This window comes from Trachemys scripta, chromosome 8 (assembly GCF_013100865.1).
Source record: "Trachemys scripta elegans isolate TJP31775 chromosome 8, CAS_Tse_1.0, whole genome shotgun sequence".
Lineage (NCBI taxonomy): Eukaryota > Metazoa > Chordata > Testudines > Emydidae > Trachemys > Trachemys scripta.
The window spans coordinates 41490517-41506882 of record NC_048305.1 but is presented as its reverse complement, the minus strand read 5'-3'; the positions used below and the strand labels follow the sequence as shown (position 1 = coordinate 41506882).

General features: G+C 46.4%; 1 protein-coding gene across 5 annotated transcripts in view; it reads left to right on the top strand.

Moving 5' to 3' along the window:
* The window catches only part of UAP1 (UDP-N-acetylglucosamine pyrophosphorylase 1), a 42209-nt gene extending 26637 nt beyond the window's left edge, over positions 1-15572 (top strand). For 2 of the 5 annotated variants that reach the window (XM_034778193.1, XM_034778195.1), the window contains 6 exons: positions 598-791; positions 2532-2675; positions 4493-4681; positions 5617-5664; positions 10078-10144; positions 11878-15572. In XM_034778193.1, coding sequence (XP_034634084.1) covers positions 598-791; positions 2532-2675; positions 4493-4681; positions 5617-5664; positions 10078-10144; positions 11878-11970 — 735 coding nt within the window. In that variant the 3' untranslated portion in view covers positions 11971-15572. Of the gene's footprint in view, positions 1-597; positions 792-2531; positions 2676-4492; positions 4682-5616; positions 5665-7891; positions 8063-10077; positions 10145-11877 lie in introns of all 5 variants that reach the window. The other 3 variants (XM_034778194.1, XM_034778196.1, XR_004646739.1) reach the window with 2 other exon arrangements.
* The last annotated feature ends 794 nt before the right edge of the window (positions 15573-16366 follow it).

Below are 16366 nucleotides of genomic sequence, written 5' to 3'. Positions count from 1 at the left end.
GTGGGTGTGAGTAGACAGTCTCATTCAGCTCCTGTGCAAAGCAGCCCGAAGGGCAGGCCACTCCCTGCTCCGTTTTCTCTCCCCAGCTCCATGTCCTCTTTGATTCTCCATGGGCAATGTGAGCATGGAGTGTCCTACCAACTGCAGAGCCAGTTCCCCTAGCAGGAGGGAGACAGCAGTATTCTGTCCTTCTTCTGGTGCACCAGATGCTGCCACAGGAGAGGAGCTGTCTATGGGAGTGAAGTCCTCTCCTGGCAGAACAATGTTTCTGGGAGAAGGAAGCAGAGGACTGGATAGCCTGTGAGGGAGAGGGGCAGGTGCCAGGGAAGCACATGCAGGGGACAGGGCTTGGATGGAGGGGGAAGAACTGTAGAACAGATTGGGATAAAGAGGGTTGATTTATCTTCTTTTTTTTTTTTTTTTTCTAAGGACAAGCATCACCTAAAAGCCAGTGTAAAAGTTGTGAACCCCTGTGTGAGGTGCTCCCACTCGTGCCCCTTTCTGCACTGGCTGTGGTAACCCACTTCACCCCCTTACAGGGGCTTCCTGGACAAATGCCCTTTCATCTGAGTTCTCCTGTGTGTGTTCTCTGGGCAGGTGGTGGAGAAGACAAACCCCATGGAGCCAGTGGGCGTGGTGTGCAGAGTGGATGGCATGTACCAGGTGGTGGAGTACAGCGAGATCTCCCTGGCCACAGCACAGAAACGTAGTTCCGATGGCCGGCTACTGTTCAACGCAGGCAACATTGCCAATCACTACCTCTCAGTGCCCTTTCTGAGAGATGTTATCAAGTACGGGCAAGCTTGGACCAGGGGCTGTGTATTAGTGCAGTGCCAAAGAGAAGAGCTGGGACTTGGAAATCTAGCCTGGTCCCATTGCAATCAGGCAAAAGCTCTTGTGCAGCATATCACTCTGTTAAACACTACAGGGGTTGCAGCTTTCCCAGAGCAGAGTAGGATGAGGAGTGGGGCCTGAGTGTCTCCTTCTGGCACTAGTATTTCTCCTCCTAGCCCCTTTCTTCACAACCACCTTACCTCTGCAGCAGCCCAGTGGCTGTGTTCACGCTCACCATGTGTAGTAAAGTCCAAGCTAATGGTGGAAGGCAGGAGACTTTCATCTCTTGTCAGAATGAGGCTGTTCTCTGAACTTTGTGGCACCCCTCAGGAAGTAGAAAACAACTGCAGAGTGCAAGATAGGTAAAGTACCCTGCTGCTGCTGTTCTTGCTATAGAGACAGCTCTCAGAACCAGCAATCCAAACCCCCGCCCTAAAGTGACATGGGTAAAATGGCAAACTACCTCTGCCTTCACTAGGTTCCTGCTTCGGTGAGGTTGGGACCCCCTGCCACCGGGGAACAAAAGTCACTTACATCCTTGCAGACAGGACGGTTGAGAGTCCGGGCATAATGAACGCTCTCCCATTATGTCTGGAATGAATTGTAACACCTGTCCCCAGGCCCACAGTCCCTCACTGCCCTGACTATATTGCACTACTGGCAGAAGCCCTAGCTGTCATTACTGAGCAGGGACCAGCTGCAGTATGCATTGTTGCCATTATTGTAGCCTCAGGTGGCCTTCTGGCATGTCTATTCACATGGTCATCATAGCGAAAGCTGGCACTCCTTGGAGCAGACATCACACTGTTATTCTCCAGATGTCTCGCCACTTTAATAGTTCCTCTTGCTCTCAACCCCCTAAATTCTCTTTTCCATCACCCCTATACGTTCTCTGTCCCTGGCAAGACTGTGACTGGTTAATATTGCTTCATTCCTTAATGTAAATGGAGCATATTGTTTTGTGGGTATGGGGCAGCTGGGAGGTGGTTGCTGGGGCTGGGAATATATGGACCGGAACGGTCACTGACAGGTAAATAAGGAAACAAAACAAAACTGCTTCTAGAAACTGAAGCACAATTAGCAAGGGTTGAAACCCAACTGGACTGTCTAGCAAGATTAATAACAGGCACTAGGATGCATATGTGCAGCCAACAAAGCACTGAGACAAGGGACAAGATCTGGCCCTGTACATGAACTTCTTCCCCTCCACAAATCCCTCAGGAGCATCGTGTGCACAGCACCAGGCCTGGAGTATCAGCATCATGCTTTGTCACCCTCTCGTGCTCTGTCCACCAGTTTGCTCTGCTCTGCTCTCCTGTCTTTCAGCAGGAGGCGGAAGCACTGGAGTACCTGGGCTTCCTCCACTCCAGCCTCACAACCTGCAGAGAAGGTTGTGAGCCTGCCAACACTCCCAGAAGCTAGGGAAGAGGGGGACAGAATGGTTTGATCCAGGGGGCATTAAATGGGCACCAACAGCAGGAGGAGGGCAGGTTGTAGGGAGTTTGGTTTTTTTGTATTCTGGCCATAGGGCAAGCAAAGTGCAGGCAGCTGTGGGACCAAAGGAGGAGGCAGCTGGGAGGACGATACACCCCCATCATTACCTTCTGCTCCTGGGCCAGAATGACTAGAGGACAGTGGCGGCTAGACCATGCCTTCTAACTGTAGGAGGTTCTGACTCCTCTTTCTTGCCCTGCCAGCATTTACGAACCTCAGCTGAAGCACCACGTGGCCCAGAAGAAGATTCCGTACGTGGACATCACCAGTGGGCAGTTGGTCAAGCCAGACAAACCGAATGGCATCAAGATGGAGAAGTTTGTCTTTGACATCTTCCAGTTTGCCAAGTATGCCCTGGGCTCTGCTGCTTGTTACTCAGATGGTAGAATATTGCTGTACCCTCTTCCTGGGGCTGCTCCAAGGAGGAGCTGGGTATGCCAGTGTTACTGGCAATTACTGTATTGGTGTTGGTATGCTATAACCCAGCACGGATTCGGCCGCTCAGTGGCAGTGGTCTCCCAACAAGGACAACATGGCTTGGTCACAGGGCTCCTCCCCCAGTGCAGTTACACTCTAGATTCCATTACAAACCGTGTAGGAAGCTGCGCTGTCACATGCTGATGACGTGGCTCTCAGCACAGTGTTGAGGAGGGCTGACTGTGGTGTCTCTGGCCTGTACAGATAAAGACTCGGAGTCCAGCTGCAAGAGCCAGTTTTGGTGCCCAGTCCTGCTCTGAGTTCTGCCCAGGCTTTGTTCCCTGGTTTGTTCGTTTGCCTCCTTGCAGGCTGGCAGCTGCCCTGTCACCTCTGTCTGGTGCACTCTGCACTGCCCTTTAGCCAAGAGAGGAAGCAGCAGGGCAGGGTTGGAAAGTTCTATGCTTCCCGCTCCAGCCCCTACATGGTCTCTTCAGGTTGGGGAGTGGGACCAGAAACCACCTTCTGAGATAGGCCATTCTCCTGGAATTGGGATGAGAAGCTTCTCGAACTCCCTCTGGTGCATTGCCAGCGATCTCAGTCACATCCTCTGCTGGGAACAGCCTGAATCATGGAGCTCTTGTCAGAGCAGAGTGGTCTCTGGACTGACAAAAGCCACCTCCAGCAACAAGGAAAATGTGTTGTACAGTAACTCCTCACTTAAAGTCATTCCGCTTAATGTTGTTTTGTTGTTACGTTGCTGATCAATTAGGGAACATATCCAATTAAAGTTGTGAAATGCTCCACTCTTACGTTGTTTGGCTGTCTGCTTTCTCCACAGCTGGCAGCCTCCCTATGCACCCCCCCAGCCCCCCCATGCCTCCCGCCTGCTGGCAGACCCTGCGGATCAGCACCTTCCCCCTCCTGCTGGCAGCAATCAGCTGGCTTGCCGTGTTTTGGAGGGAGGGGGAGGAGTGAGGACTCGGCACACAGGCGCCCTCTTCCTTCCCTGCCTCCCGAACCCAGCAAGCCAGCTGATTATCCTGGGCAGGAGGGAGGGGGGAGGACTCAGCGTGCAGGTTCCCCCTCCCTCCCCTGCTTCCTGAACGGAGCAAGCCAGCTGATTGCCCCGGGGAGGGGGACTCGGTGCGCAGGCTCCCCCTCCCTCCCCTGCCTCCTGAACATGGCAATCAGTTGGCTTGCAGCGTTTAGAAGGGGCGGGGGGAGGAGCCAGGACACAGCGTGCGAAGTAAAGGGGGGGGGAGAAGAGGCGGGTCAAGGGTGGAGGCTTGGGGGAAGGGGTGGAGTGGGCAGGCTGAGGGTTGAGCCCCGCCCCTGGTGCTTTCAGAGTAGCAGAAGGTGCCCTGGAACCTAACCCCCCTGTTTACATTAATTCTTATGGGGAAATTGGATTCACTTAACATCGTTTCACTTAAAGTCGCATTTTTCAGGAACATAACTACAACGTTAAGTGAGGAGTTACTGTACTCAGAGCAGGCGACACAGGCTCAGGGCTGTAAGGCCTAGGTGGCTACAGACTTTACAGACTGAGTGGGTGCAGTATCTCGGCCCAGAGGAGCTAATTGTGACGCCACTGGCATTATCTGTGCTGCCGGTTGCTGACAAGTCTCTGGGATGGAGAGAAGAGGGGAGGCTTCCTTTCAGCTCCAGAGAAGCGAGAATAAAGGGAATCTGTAGCAAAGCTCTTCTCTTTGACACCAAGCTCTTCCCTGCCTTATCCCCGCTCTAGACAGTTTGTGGTGTACGAAGTGCTGCGTGAAGATGAGTTCTCTCCTCTGAAGAATGCAGATAGTCAGAATGGGAAAGACAACCCCACCACTGCCCGACATGCCCTCATGTCGCTGCACCATTGCTGGGTCCTCAATGCTGGGGGCCACTTTGTGGATGAAAATGGCACCCGCATCCCTGCGATTCCCCGGTAAGTTGTTGTTAGCTGCCCTACCTCTGCTCCATCCCCACAGAGCAGGCTCCTTTACCGTCTCAATGGTGGGATCAGAGCAGAGACATTTCATTCCCAGTTGGTGATCTAGCCTTGGGAACACAAGGGAGCCCCATTGGCTGTCCTACCGGGGAGCACTCTTCCTGCCCTCAGGGTTTAAAGGTTTCTTCTGGAGAGGCTTGGCCGCTTGTGACTCGTGTCGTCCAGTTGATGTACTGTTCTGTTACTCAGCTGAGCACCTGTCTTGAGTAGGGGGCAGCGACTGGTCTGTCTGTACACTGAAGAGAATTCTTTTCATCCCATGGGTTCAGAGCAGAGAAAATATTAGCAAATAGTCCCCAGCCGCTGTGCAACCATTCAGTAACCAGCAAACAGATCCTTTGAGAGCCTGTGCAGACTCGTTACCTGGAACTGATGGCTAATTGGTCCCTACTCCGTGGTGGTCAAAGTGCCACCCACAAGTGAAATATGGCTTGTGGAGCTCTGTCATGTGGTCCATGGCCACTGCTACTGGCGGAAGTGCAACCTGCAGAGATCAGTTGTGTATTGCTAGTCTCCTTTTGGCCGACCTCTGCATTAAGGGTAGCTGCACGCAACTTTGCTGGTGTGAGCTGCCCTCCCCTGGCTCCTGACCAGCTCAGGCAGTTGGGCTGAGTTTGTTCAATACAGTGAAGAGGTTACTAGAGTTCTCCACCACACAGCCCATCTTAAGGAGCAGCTAGAGTTATAATGTATCCTTGCCAGCAATTGTGCTCTCCGCTGCTAGCCATCCCCCTCACCAGCTCTTCACCGCAGCCACCACTACTAGGGGGTTCCAGGAAGGGGCTGATGAACAGCTTTACCTCCTAACTTGGTTTAGTTCCGTTTCAGTTTGTTTCCGTCCTCTTTAACCCTTATTTATTCCTACATAACAGCTTCACAAGTGGAAAGCCAGATGCCATCACAGCTGATGTCAATTGCAAGTAAATATCCAGTGCCAGGCTGTGCATCATGCATGGTGATGGGGCTATGCTTAGGTACTAACAGGCTCTGCATTTCACTGCAAGGCCAGGTGCTTGGTGAGTGGCAGTTCGCACTGGTTGGTGTGCACTGCTTTCATGGTGACTGGCTTCTGATTGGGAGCTACTAACAGAATGGTAGCGAGGGTGCATGCTGGGAAACGGAGAGCATGTCCTGCTAAAGAATCCTGTATCTGTTGCTTCTCACGGTAGCTAGATCCAAAATCAATGATTTATAATATTCTGTGTGTTCTTGCCCGGACCTGTCTCATGTCCAGGCCTTTGTGTGTGTTAATTCCTACTGCTCCTCTCAGCAATGAGACTGAGTGGTGTAACTTGAGGCAGAACTTAGCCTGGCAGTTGGAATTTGGATTTACAGTTTTGCTGATGCAGGAAAGACTTCAGCTCCCTTCTGTGGCTGTGCTGTCTTTCTCTCTAGGAAGTGGATCTGAATCCGATACACACTGGGAAAAGGTGAGAGAGTGAACCATGTAAAAATGGCATGGGAGCTCTTCACGTCCTTGCAAAGTAGGCAGGGGTTGGTTGTGGCCTTCTGTCAAACTGTTCTTCCTGCACCAGAGACTGGCTGGAACTCTAGCCACCATCTACGGGCCCAGCTGAGCTTGCTGGCATTTGAACTTGTACTTCCAGAGAGTCTGTGTATTTCAAGCCATAAATGGAGACCATCCTCTTCAGTGTTCATCATCTCAGGCCTCACACTAGGGAAACTAACTGGAAAACAGTTTCCTTAGAACGTTAGGAATTGGGGCTATTTGCCACATGAGCCTTGTACTGTACGTGTTTGGGAGAAGGTCTGCCTTGGACTCTTTGGGAGACAGTGGTCATTCAGGCTTGCTTCTGTGATTCATTTAAATGCTATTCCTGGGGGACTTCTGCACCACTGCACGTCTGCAGAAACATGTTCCCCCCCTACACACTCACTCACACACTCTCTCTCTCTCTCTCTCTCTCTCTCTCTCTCTTTTTGCTTTTCCACAGAAAAATGGTTTCTGTGGGGAAGCAAAGAGAAGCTGCACCAGTGCTCACTCACCACTCCCTGGCAGCACAGTTGCGTCTGTTTGGCCACCCCGGGCTGCCAGGGGAGAGGTAAGTCTCCGGGGATGCCCTGGCTGCCCAGGGACGTTAGTCCCAGTTAGGCAGAGGGGGAGGAGGAGGACGATGGAAACAGAGTTCTCCCTCCCCTGCATGGAGCAGCCAGGGCTGGGTCAGATCAATCCCCAGAAACCTCCCCGGCTGCAGGAAGCTCTGCACCGCTGGGGGTGGGGCTTGGCAGGGGAATCTGGGTTCAGGGAGTGAGTCTTGGTGGGGTGGGGGTTCCGGGTCTGGGCAGGGCAAGGTTTGGTTGGGGGGGGTGTCCAGCTGCATAGGGAATGGGCAGACAGGGGGAGCAGTTCCCTGTACAGTGACGCCTTCCCCACTTCCTGGCCCCATGACTCTTCAGCTACTGGGGGAGGGGTCACTGTACAGGGAGCTGCTCCTCCTGTCTGCCCATTCCCTATGCAGCTGGACACCACTCCCCCCCCCCCCCAAACCCCCTGCATCGGGAGCCCCCTCCTGCACCTCGACCCTCCCCCCCAATTCCCCACTCCCAAACTCCCACCTCCCCAGTCTCACATCCCCTGAATTGAGCCCCCCCCCATACCTGGACCCCCGCCACACTGAGCCCCAACCAGCTGCACCCTGAGCCCCACTCCCCCAGCACCAAGACACCCCCCCCTCCCCAAGACATAACCACCTTCACCGGGACTCCACTGCAGAGTTCCATTCCCCCTTCACCCAGAACCCCCCCAACGAGCCCCTGTGCATCCAGATCCCCTCCACCGAGCTGCCTGCACCCAGATGGCGCCACACAAAACCCTGGTACTCTTGAAGGAATTCTGCACCAAAACATTAAAAATTTTAAAATTCTGCATATTTTATTTGTCAAACTAACACACACCATTTCAATTATTTTGGTAATTTAATACTTGTCAGCAAATAATTAAAAATGATGTGATTTTATTGTGTTATTTTGACACACAAAATATGCAGAATTTTAAAATATTGTGTGCAGAATTTTTTATTTTTTGGCGCAGAATTCCCTCGGGTGAAGATGGAGTGTTTGGGAGCTAAGAACTGGGCAGAGAGAAAGACACACCTCTCCCCTCTTTAACTGCTTGATCTATGTCAGGTGATAAGGACGTCAGTCACTGTGAAGCTGGGCAAGATAAAATCAGTAAACGAAGGGAAAACATCCAACCCCTTCACCTTTCATCAGAGCAACGCACTGAGAGTGCTCTAGTACCTTGTGGTCAACTTGTCCAGCAGCTTGAATTCAAACTTTTCCATTCCCGCCTAACAGGTAAGGCATGGGAGAGGGTGCCACAACAGTGAACACTGCTAGATATGCTAGATCTTCCTGAGGTCTCATTTAATAATCAGCATAGCCCTACACATGCCCGGCCACATAAAGAGTGGAATTGCTGAGTCTGACATGCTTATGTCCCGGCCCTTCACATGTAGAGACCACATCCTTTTTCCCCTTTCCCTCAATCTCTACTTCTACAGCATATTTCCTCCTCTACTTCTGTCCTGAGATGCCGTGAGTTCTAGTGTCACAGAAACAGATTTCCTGAGGCTCTCTTGGCTGTGCTTTGACATGGGGTATGGTTAAAGAGAGGTCTCCTTCTGTTTGTACTGTAGTAGAACCAGAAGGTACACCCATGGGATCTAGGTACTATACAAACACCAAAAATCAGTCCCTTCCCAGAGAGCTTAGTCTGGCTACTGCTCGTGTTTCCTATCACCCAGAATCCACTTAATTCTCATATAAACCCCTTTTTGATACCGTCCGCCCTGCAGAACCAGTACAAGTTGATATTTGTATTACAGAAACAGTTGAAAGACCACAGCTGAGATCGGGGACCTATTGTGCAAACTTAGTGAGCCAGCCCAAGCCCTGCTGCAGGTCTTAGTCTAACCAGACAACAAAGGGGGGCAGGAGATGGGCACAGACATGTGATGGGACTGCCCCAGGTCACCCACCAGGCCAGTGGCACAGCTCGGGATAGAACCCAGGTGTCCTGAGTCCCAGATCATGCTGCCTCCCAGAGAGAGTAGGATTCTGTCCCCCTTGCATTGCATCAGGTAATGACTGCCACTGCCAGCATTAGCATTGTTCAACACAAAACAGAAAGAACTCATGTTGAGCAACTCTTTGCTCTGGAAGTAGCCTCGCTGATTTAGGTCTGGTCTACACTAGGAAATTTGGTTGGCATAACTACATTGCTCAGGGCTGTGAAAAATCCACACGGCTGAGCAGCAGTGTTAAGCTGACCGAAGTCCCTGTGTAAACAGCACTAGATGGATGGAAGTCAACCTAGCTACCGCTTCTCAGGGAGGTGGATTACCGATGCCAATGGGAGAACAGCTTCCATTGGGGTAAGTAATGTGTACACTAAAGCACTACAGTGGTGCAGCTGTGCTGCTGTAGCATTTTAACTGTAGACAAGCCCTATGTGGGCCTGCTTGAGGACTGCATTTCTACTACCTGACTCATGCTAAGTAGTATCTGGTCCTCAAGTACAGGGGTGATACTTACAGAAACTTACAAATTGAGCAAACTGGATCTGAGAACCACTCAATGGTGACTAAATATGGGACAGCAGTGGACAGGAGATCAGTAATTTTTAAAGTCTTTTAAAATATCTGCTTGGGAAGTTCTCCATCTCGTGTGGCTTCCTGGTAGAAATTTCATGTTAAAAAAGGTGAGCTGCATCTAAAAAGTTTTGCTAACAATTGTTGGAATCAGAAAAAGCAAACAGCACATGCACCACTTACAGCATAAAACACACCTCCAGCTTCTGAATTAAGACTAAGAAAAACCCTGATGTTAGACTGGAGTCCCTGCATGCCCCAGAGACAGTCTGAGGCATCCTGAAACAGCTACAGCTCATGCACCTTTACAGACAAGTAGTCTGATATAACATGGGGGTGGGGCTGATCATGGGGAACAAGAGAACAGGGTCACACTATGTCACTTCACTGGGTCTTCCCCAATCAGTCACTGCCTCTATCTCAGGCTTAGCAAGCATTAATCCTGCATGCACAGCTGAGGCTTGATGAATCTGTGAATGAGCCAGGCATTGGAAGGCAGTGCATGAGTACAAGCCATGTTCGTTCTTTAGTATACTGTGTTCGCCCCTTGCATTGGCATCAGGGGCTACTGTACACACACAGTCTGCGTATATAAAGTGCAGCTGCTTGCACGTTGAAGGCTGCTGGTGTTTAAGGGCTGAATTCTCCAGGGCTCTTACTGATAGTCACCACAACTAGAAGCATCTGTTTCTTAACACAACTTTTCTCTTTCTGCCTTAGTTTGAAGGATGCTAACGACTTGCCCATTCAGTGTGAAATTTCTCCTCTCACCTCGTATGGTGGAGAAGTAAGTATTATTCCCCCCGCCTTTTCTTTCTAACTGAAAATGCATTTGTAAACTAGCTTAATGAGGTTTTCGGGTGACTGAGGGATTATGCAGATTCTGTAATTGAAGGGGGAGGGAGTGAGGGGTAGAGTTGGCTTGTTAGAGACACTGAGAATTTCTCCTGTTGTGAGGTTACCTAGGCTTTACTGAATTAGGCAAGGTACATCCTTGATCCTCTGGAGGTGGAGTGTTTGTCTAGTCAGGGCCTGACTTTGCCCATGCCTAGTGTATCTGCATTGTGTATCCGCTGAGCAGGCAGCTGTGCTTTGGCCTTCTGGAAATATCACCCCTTCAGCTGTTATTTAGTGAATATGGCAGTGAGTTTGCAGCTGTTGGAACAGTCTTACAGTCACTGGTGTGTCTCATTGCAACTGGATGCATCAAAATTCTGCAACACCTTACAGTACATGATGGTGCTGGCTTCTTATGTAGGCCACACATTAGTAGCTGAAGGGAGTATTGCTGGATTCTCTGTGCAGCTTAGAGCCCTTGCTTTGAGTTTCATTAAGACCAGCTCAGCGAATCTGAAGCTGGCATTTATTGGAAAGAACCAATTCAGTCCACAGGATGCAATGCAGTCCCTTTGACTGCTGGCATTACATGCTCATCAGTTCAGTACAACTTACCTCTTATGTCCTGTCCACACTGCCTTTTAACCAAGCTGGTAACCAGTTACTGCCATGGCTTGCTCTAATCAGCATTGGCCAAACTTGGCTAGGAACCGTGGCAGCAAGGTGGCCCAGGTTGACACGTTTTCTTTCTGTAACTGGTACCATATGGTCAACTGGGGACAGAGCAAATGGGGACCGCCCCCAGCCATGTTCTGGCTTGGCCGTTCCTCCTTGTGCAGGAGGACATCCCAGAATACCTTGCTGCAGATGCTGCTCTGCATACATGTCTTCGGAGCGCTTTGTCAGAGCTGCCCAAACTTCTCCAGAACTCACTGAAAAACCACTCTTGGGCAGCATGGTAGATGGGACATACCCCAGAGCTGTGATGGCAGGAGCCCTGCTGTTTAGACCAGTGGTTCTCAACCAGGGGTACATGTACCCGTGGAGGTATGCAGCAGTGTTCCAGAAGGTACGTCAACTCATTTAGATATTTGCCTAGTTTTACAACAGGTTACAGAAAAAGCACAAGTGAAATCAGTACAAACTAAAATGTCATACAGACAGTGACTTGTTTCTGCTGCTCTGTATACTATACATTTCAGTGTAAGTACAATGTTTATATTCCAGTTGATTTATTTCATAATTATATGGTAAAAATGAGAAAGTAAACAATTTGTCAGTAATAGTGTGCTGTGACACGTCTGTGTTTTTGTCTGATTTTTGTAAGCAAGTAGTTTTAAATGAGGTGAAACTTGGGGTATGCAAGACAAATCAGAGTCCTGAAGGGGTACAGTAGTCTGGAAAGGCTGAGAGCCATTCCTTCAGACAAAACAGAACCTTGTATCTTATAACTGGTTAAGAGGATGGTTGCAATATTGCAGTTAAAGGTTGTCATGCGGATGGGCCCAGAGCATTAACTATTTAACCAAGCTTTCTGCTCTGGAATGTCACTTTAATTTGCTCACCCCACTTGGTTAAGTATCTAGCTCTTGTCTGTTGGCAGGTAGAGCCATTCTTAATGCTGCTAAATCCATTGCGCTGTTGTCACCTGGTTCCTAACGGCAGCTATCTTTCTCCTTTTAGGGTCTGGAAAAGTATGTGGAAAACAAAGAATTTCATGCGCCGTTGATCATTGACGAGAATGGGATCTATGAGAGGGTGAAGAACAGTGTATAGACTCTTTTGCAGGAAGCCAGCAGACCCAGCATAGCTTGTGACTTTAGCTGTCAGACTGTAAATCCAAACAGATGAAGATTGTAGCTGTAAATGGTAGGGGCTAGTCTTGCCCTCTGAATTCACTGGCTCGTGGCACATGACGGTCTCTATATTTTAATTTAAAAAACAAACATTTTAGTCAATCCCCTGAAGCTAAGTACAGATGTGGTGTTGCTCTCCACGCTTTGAGCATAGGCATTTATTTTAAATGTGTATAAAATAATAAACAATTGTACATGCTGAAAGGTTTTTATGGTACGAGGAGAGGTTCATATTAAATTTTATTTTTTCCTCAAATAGATATGACTATCTTTAAAAACAAAAATAGGATCGCTGTCACTGTCCACATTCTGCCTTTTTAGAGTCTCATTTTGTTAGCTAGTACATCTGTTTTGGCTTCTTATACACCACATTACTAGGTATTATGTGCATGGTATTAATATAACATACATTATGTATATGGGTGTTGGGAAATTACGTTAACTGATTGTATTATGCTCTTCCCACAGTTTTGTTCACCTATGTCAAGTATCCCACAACACTGCAAAGCTGAAGTCAGCTTTGGCATTAGAAAATAGGAAACCTGTCAAAGCAAAGCTGCATAAATACCTTGTACCAAGTGCAGTTAGGGAGTACTTTCCTGGCTCATCAACACTTGGAATGTAATATTCAGAACAAGATATGGGAAAGTATAGGGAGGTACCAAGGGCAAAGCTGGCACAAACTAGTGGGTTACATTTAAACTTTAACTGGACGTACATGGGTCATTTAGTTTGTAACAATCACACTATAAATAGAAGTGGGTTTGAGGGCATATCTTTGAAGCACACCTTCTGTGAAAGGTGAACATGCTGCGAGATAAGAATTGCGTCCCAGAAGGAGGGTATGTATGTTTCATCTTCGTATTATGGTGTTTTGTCTTTAGGCAATAAATTTGGCTAGGCTTGTTTAGTTGGTCCCTTGAACATTCTTAGGCCTGGTTTACTCAGGAGGATTAGGTTGGTTTAACTGTGTCAGTCGGGCGGGGGTGGTGGTGGAAAATCCACTCCCTTGTATGGCGTTGTTAAGTTGATCTAAGTTGATCCATCGCCTTAGCTACTGGCTCTCTGGGAGGTGGATTACCTATGCTGATGGGTGAATCCTGCCCATTGAGATAGTGTCTGGACTGAAGCATTACAGTGATGCAGCTGTAGCATTTTAAGTGCAGACAAGCCCTTAATGATGAACCATAAGTGTAGTCAAATCAATTGGTTAGACCATTAATCAATAATTTGGCAAACCAGGCCAGGGGACATTAGCCAAGCATTAGTCAAACCCGTTTGTCCTGAGGTCATGAGCTAGCCAGTTGGATTTGGAGTATCTGTTTCCTAGAGGTTGGACTTTGGGAGTCCTTGCCCTCGGGGGGAAATTATATTAAGTGTTACTTTGGCAAATAACTGGTTAACAAAGATTATGGAAAGCAAAAACTGCTTTTGTGCCATAATAAAGCCATATTTTAAGAATATTTAAAGATTAATTATAAGTAAAATGTTTTCTGCACAAAATACCCAGATAAAGCAAAGGCTAAAGTGGCCACTATTTGCAACAGAACACTATGTTGTGCTAAAACACCGAGTAGAAATATAAAAATATAAGCCATAGCAAATGAAAGGGAGAAACAGGACGTTTTAAAGCATGTTATCATACAGTACATAACAGACCATGGCAGTGATTTGGTCACATTAAAGGCAATCCAAAAAGTGATCCATGGAGTCATGTATGTAATTTGTTTAAATTGTAGATGGAGGGAAAAAGCAAAAAGGGAGAAGACAAAGAAATGGGTGTTTATACAGTGACACACAGACTATTAACCAAAGCAAGAAAGGGCACTACTGTAAACAATTTGGAGTGCAGACAAAAGCAGCAGGTACTTGGGGAACAAATACAGGTTTTGCAGGGACAGGTAGCAATCCCCACACTCCTCCCGGAGCCAGGATAAAAACCAGAGGTCCTGGCTCCCAGCCCTCCTTCCTCCCTCCCCTCTCAAATGCACAGAACCACTCCTCTCCCAGCCAATGACATAACCTTCTCTCTCTAATATTTTTACTTTTAGTTCTAGTTTTTTCTTTATGTCCTTTCTCTGTCAAATCCTCCCCTTTCCTTTTATATTCTTCACATGGCTCAGTTTGCTGAACTCGCTGCTGCTGTCTGTGCTTTGGAATGCCCTCACAGAATTAAGTATCAGAGGGGTAGCCATGTTAGTCTGGATCTGTAAAAAGCGACAGAGTCCTGTGGCACCTTATAGACTAACAGACGTATTGGAGCATAAGCTTTCATGGGTGAATACCCACTTCATCAGACACATGTGACATGCTTCTCACAGAATTAATTAATTTCCCTTGGCTTGTGCCTACTTCCTTTCCTATAACGATTCTGTGACTTCTTCCCTTCCTGCAATTTAAAAAGTGATAGTTATTACAGAAACCCCTATTGCAGAAAGAGACTGAGAAACTAAAATAAACAGATTACCAAAATGCCAAAGGTAAAAGCTTTACTTTAAATAAATTCAGTAAAATTAATAATTTTAACCCTTCTGGAAATCAATAGCTAAAGAAGATATGGTTGCCAAGCAACAGAATGCTAACTTGCTTTTGATCCTAAAACTGCTCTTTTTTTTTCTTTTAACTAGACACTAACTAATGAATATATACATGGATTTTTCTTATTTCTATATAGTAGTATTCTTAAGGTAAGAGAATTGTAAAGTAATGTAAGTTGCCTTAAGTTAACTAAATTAATACAACTGAGTGGGCAAATAAAATAGGGATTTTAATCAATTCTTATTAAAAGTTTTTTAATAAAAAAAAACCCAACCTGCCTAATTGTTTAATTCTTTTAACTTTTTGTTTTGTAGTATACCTTGCCATAGTAACTTTTTTAACTCTTAATGCTTCATCATGTATATTTAAAAATAACAATTTTGGCACCATTTGTCTTTAATTGTAAGTAATCCTATGTGTCATATGTTGTCCTGTGTGTTATGTTTTGTGGATCATGTGACTTCTTGCTTTTATTTTACTATATTTTTCAGTTTTGTTGCAACAAAATCAATTTTGCACGCATAATTATAAAAATATATGTTTTTAACATTAGTGGTACCACACTATTTTGATATTATGGTTGCACTTCATAATACCACTTCATTTTTTCTGCAAAGTTCAAAATGGGGTCAGTTTATAAGTATATGTACATATATTTCTGTCTCAAAGAATAATTCAACGGCAAACAAATAAAATGTTTTAAAACGGGGGAAAAGGCCTCAATGCAAAAACAACATTTAATAAGATCATAACTTTTTTATTATAAATTTGGTTGCACCTTTATTAAATATTAAAATAAACTTACATTATTTTATAACCAGTGTTTAAGCTATAACAATATATATTACGTCTAATTATGTTGCACAATGTTAAAGTTAACCAAATAAATTTCAGCAGATTTCTGTCTTTGTCTCCCAAGCATAAGCAAATGTCATAAGAATGTATTAACCTCAAGGTTATATATAAACCTTCATTTAAACTTCATTTTGCTTTAATTTTTATACTATTTTTTGTTTTGTGCTGTGTTTAACAATGTATTGTTATAAAAGTTTGTGCTTTAAAATAATTAACAAAGTTTAATTGCTATAACATACAAATTAACTCTAAGAACCTTGGTTAAAAATTCTGTTGCTAACTTATTAAGAGTGTCCTGGTGGTAGGTGGGGAGAAGTGCAATTCATCTCACAGAACATTGTGATCACTGTCTTGGCATCAAGCACTATATTTATTATGGAAAACTAGTAATGCACATGTTAAGGAAGTAAGAAATAATGTCTTTATGCAAAAACTGCAAAAGCATCTAAAACAGGTATATTTGTGCTAAAGAATTGGGAAACTCAAAACAAACAGCAAAAATTATTTTAACAAATGAGTAAAAGAAAAATAATAAAAGAATAGAAAACTAGGCCCTGCATCTATCATAGTCTATGCCGAAACATAACTTGTTTAATCAATAGCTTGGTCCCCATCGCATTGTGAACAAACCGAGCTCATCTGTGTATAAATTTGGGTTACTGGAAACAAAGAAATGTGGAGAAGTCTATCGTATTAAGAACATAAGAACAGCCATACTGGGTCAGACCAAAGGTCCATCTAGCCCAGTATCTTGTCTTCCAACAGTGGCCAATGCCAGGTGCCCCAGAGGGAATGAACAGAACATGTAGTCATCAAGTGATACACTCCCCATCTCTCATTCATTATGTTAGTTATATTAACCAGCATAAGCAGTTTAAGGATGCATACCACAGACTGGAGCCCCCAGAATACATCAGTGTGCA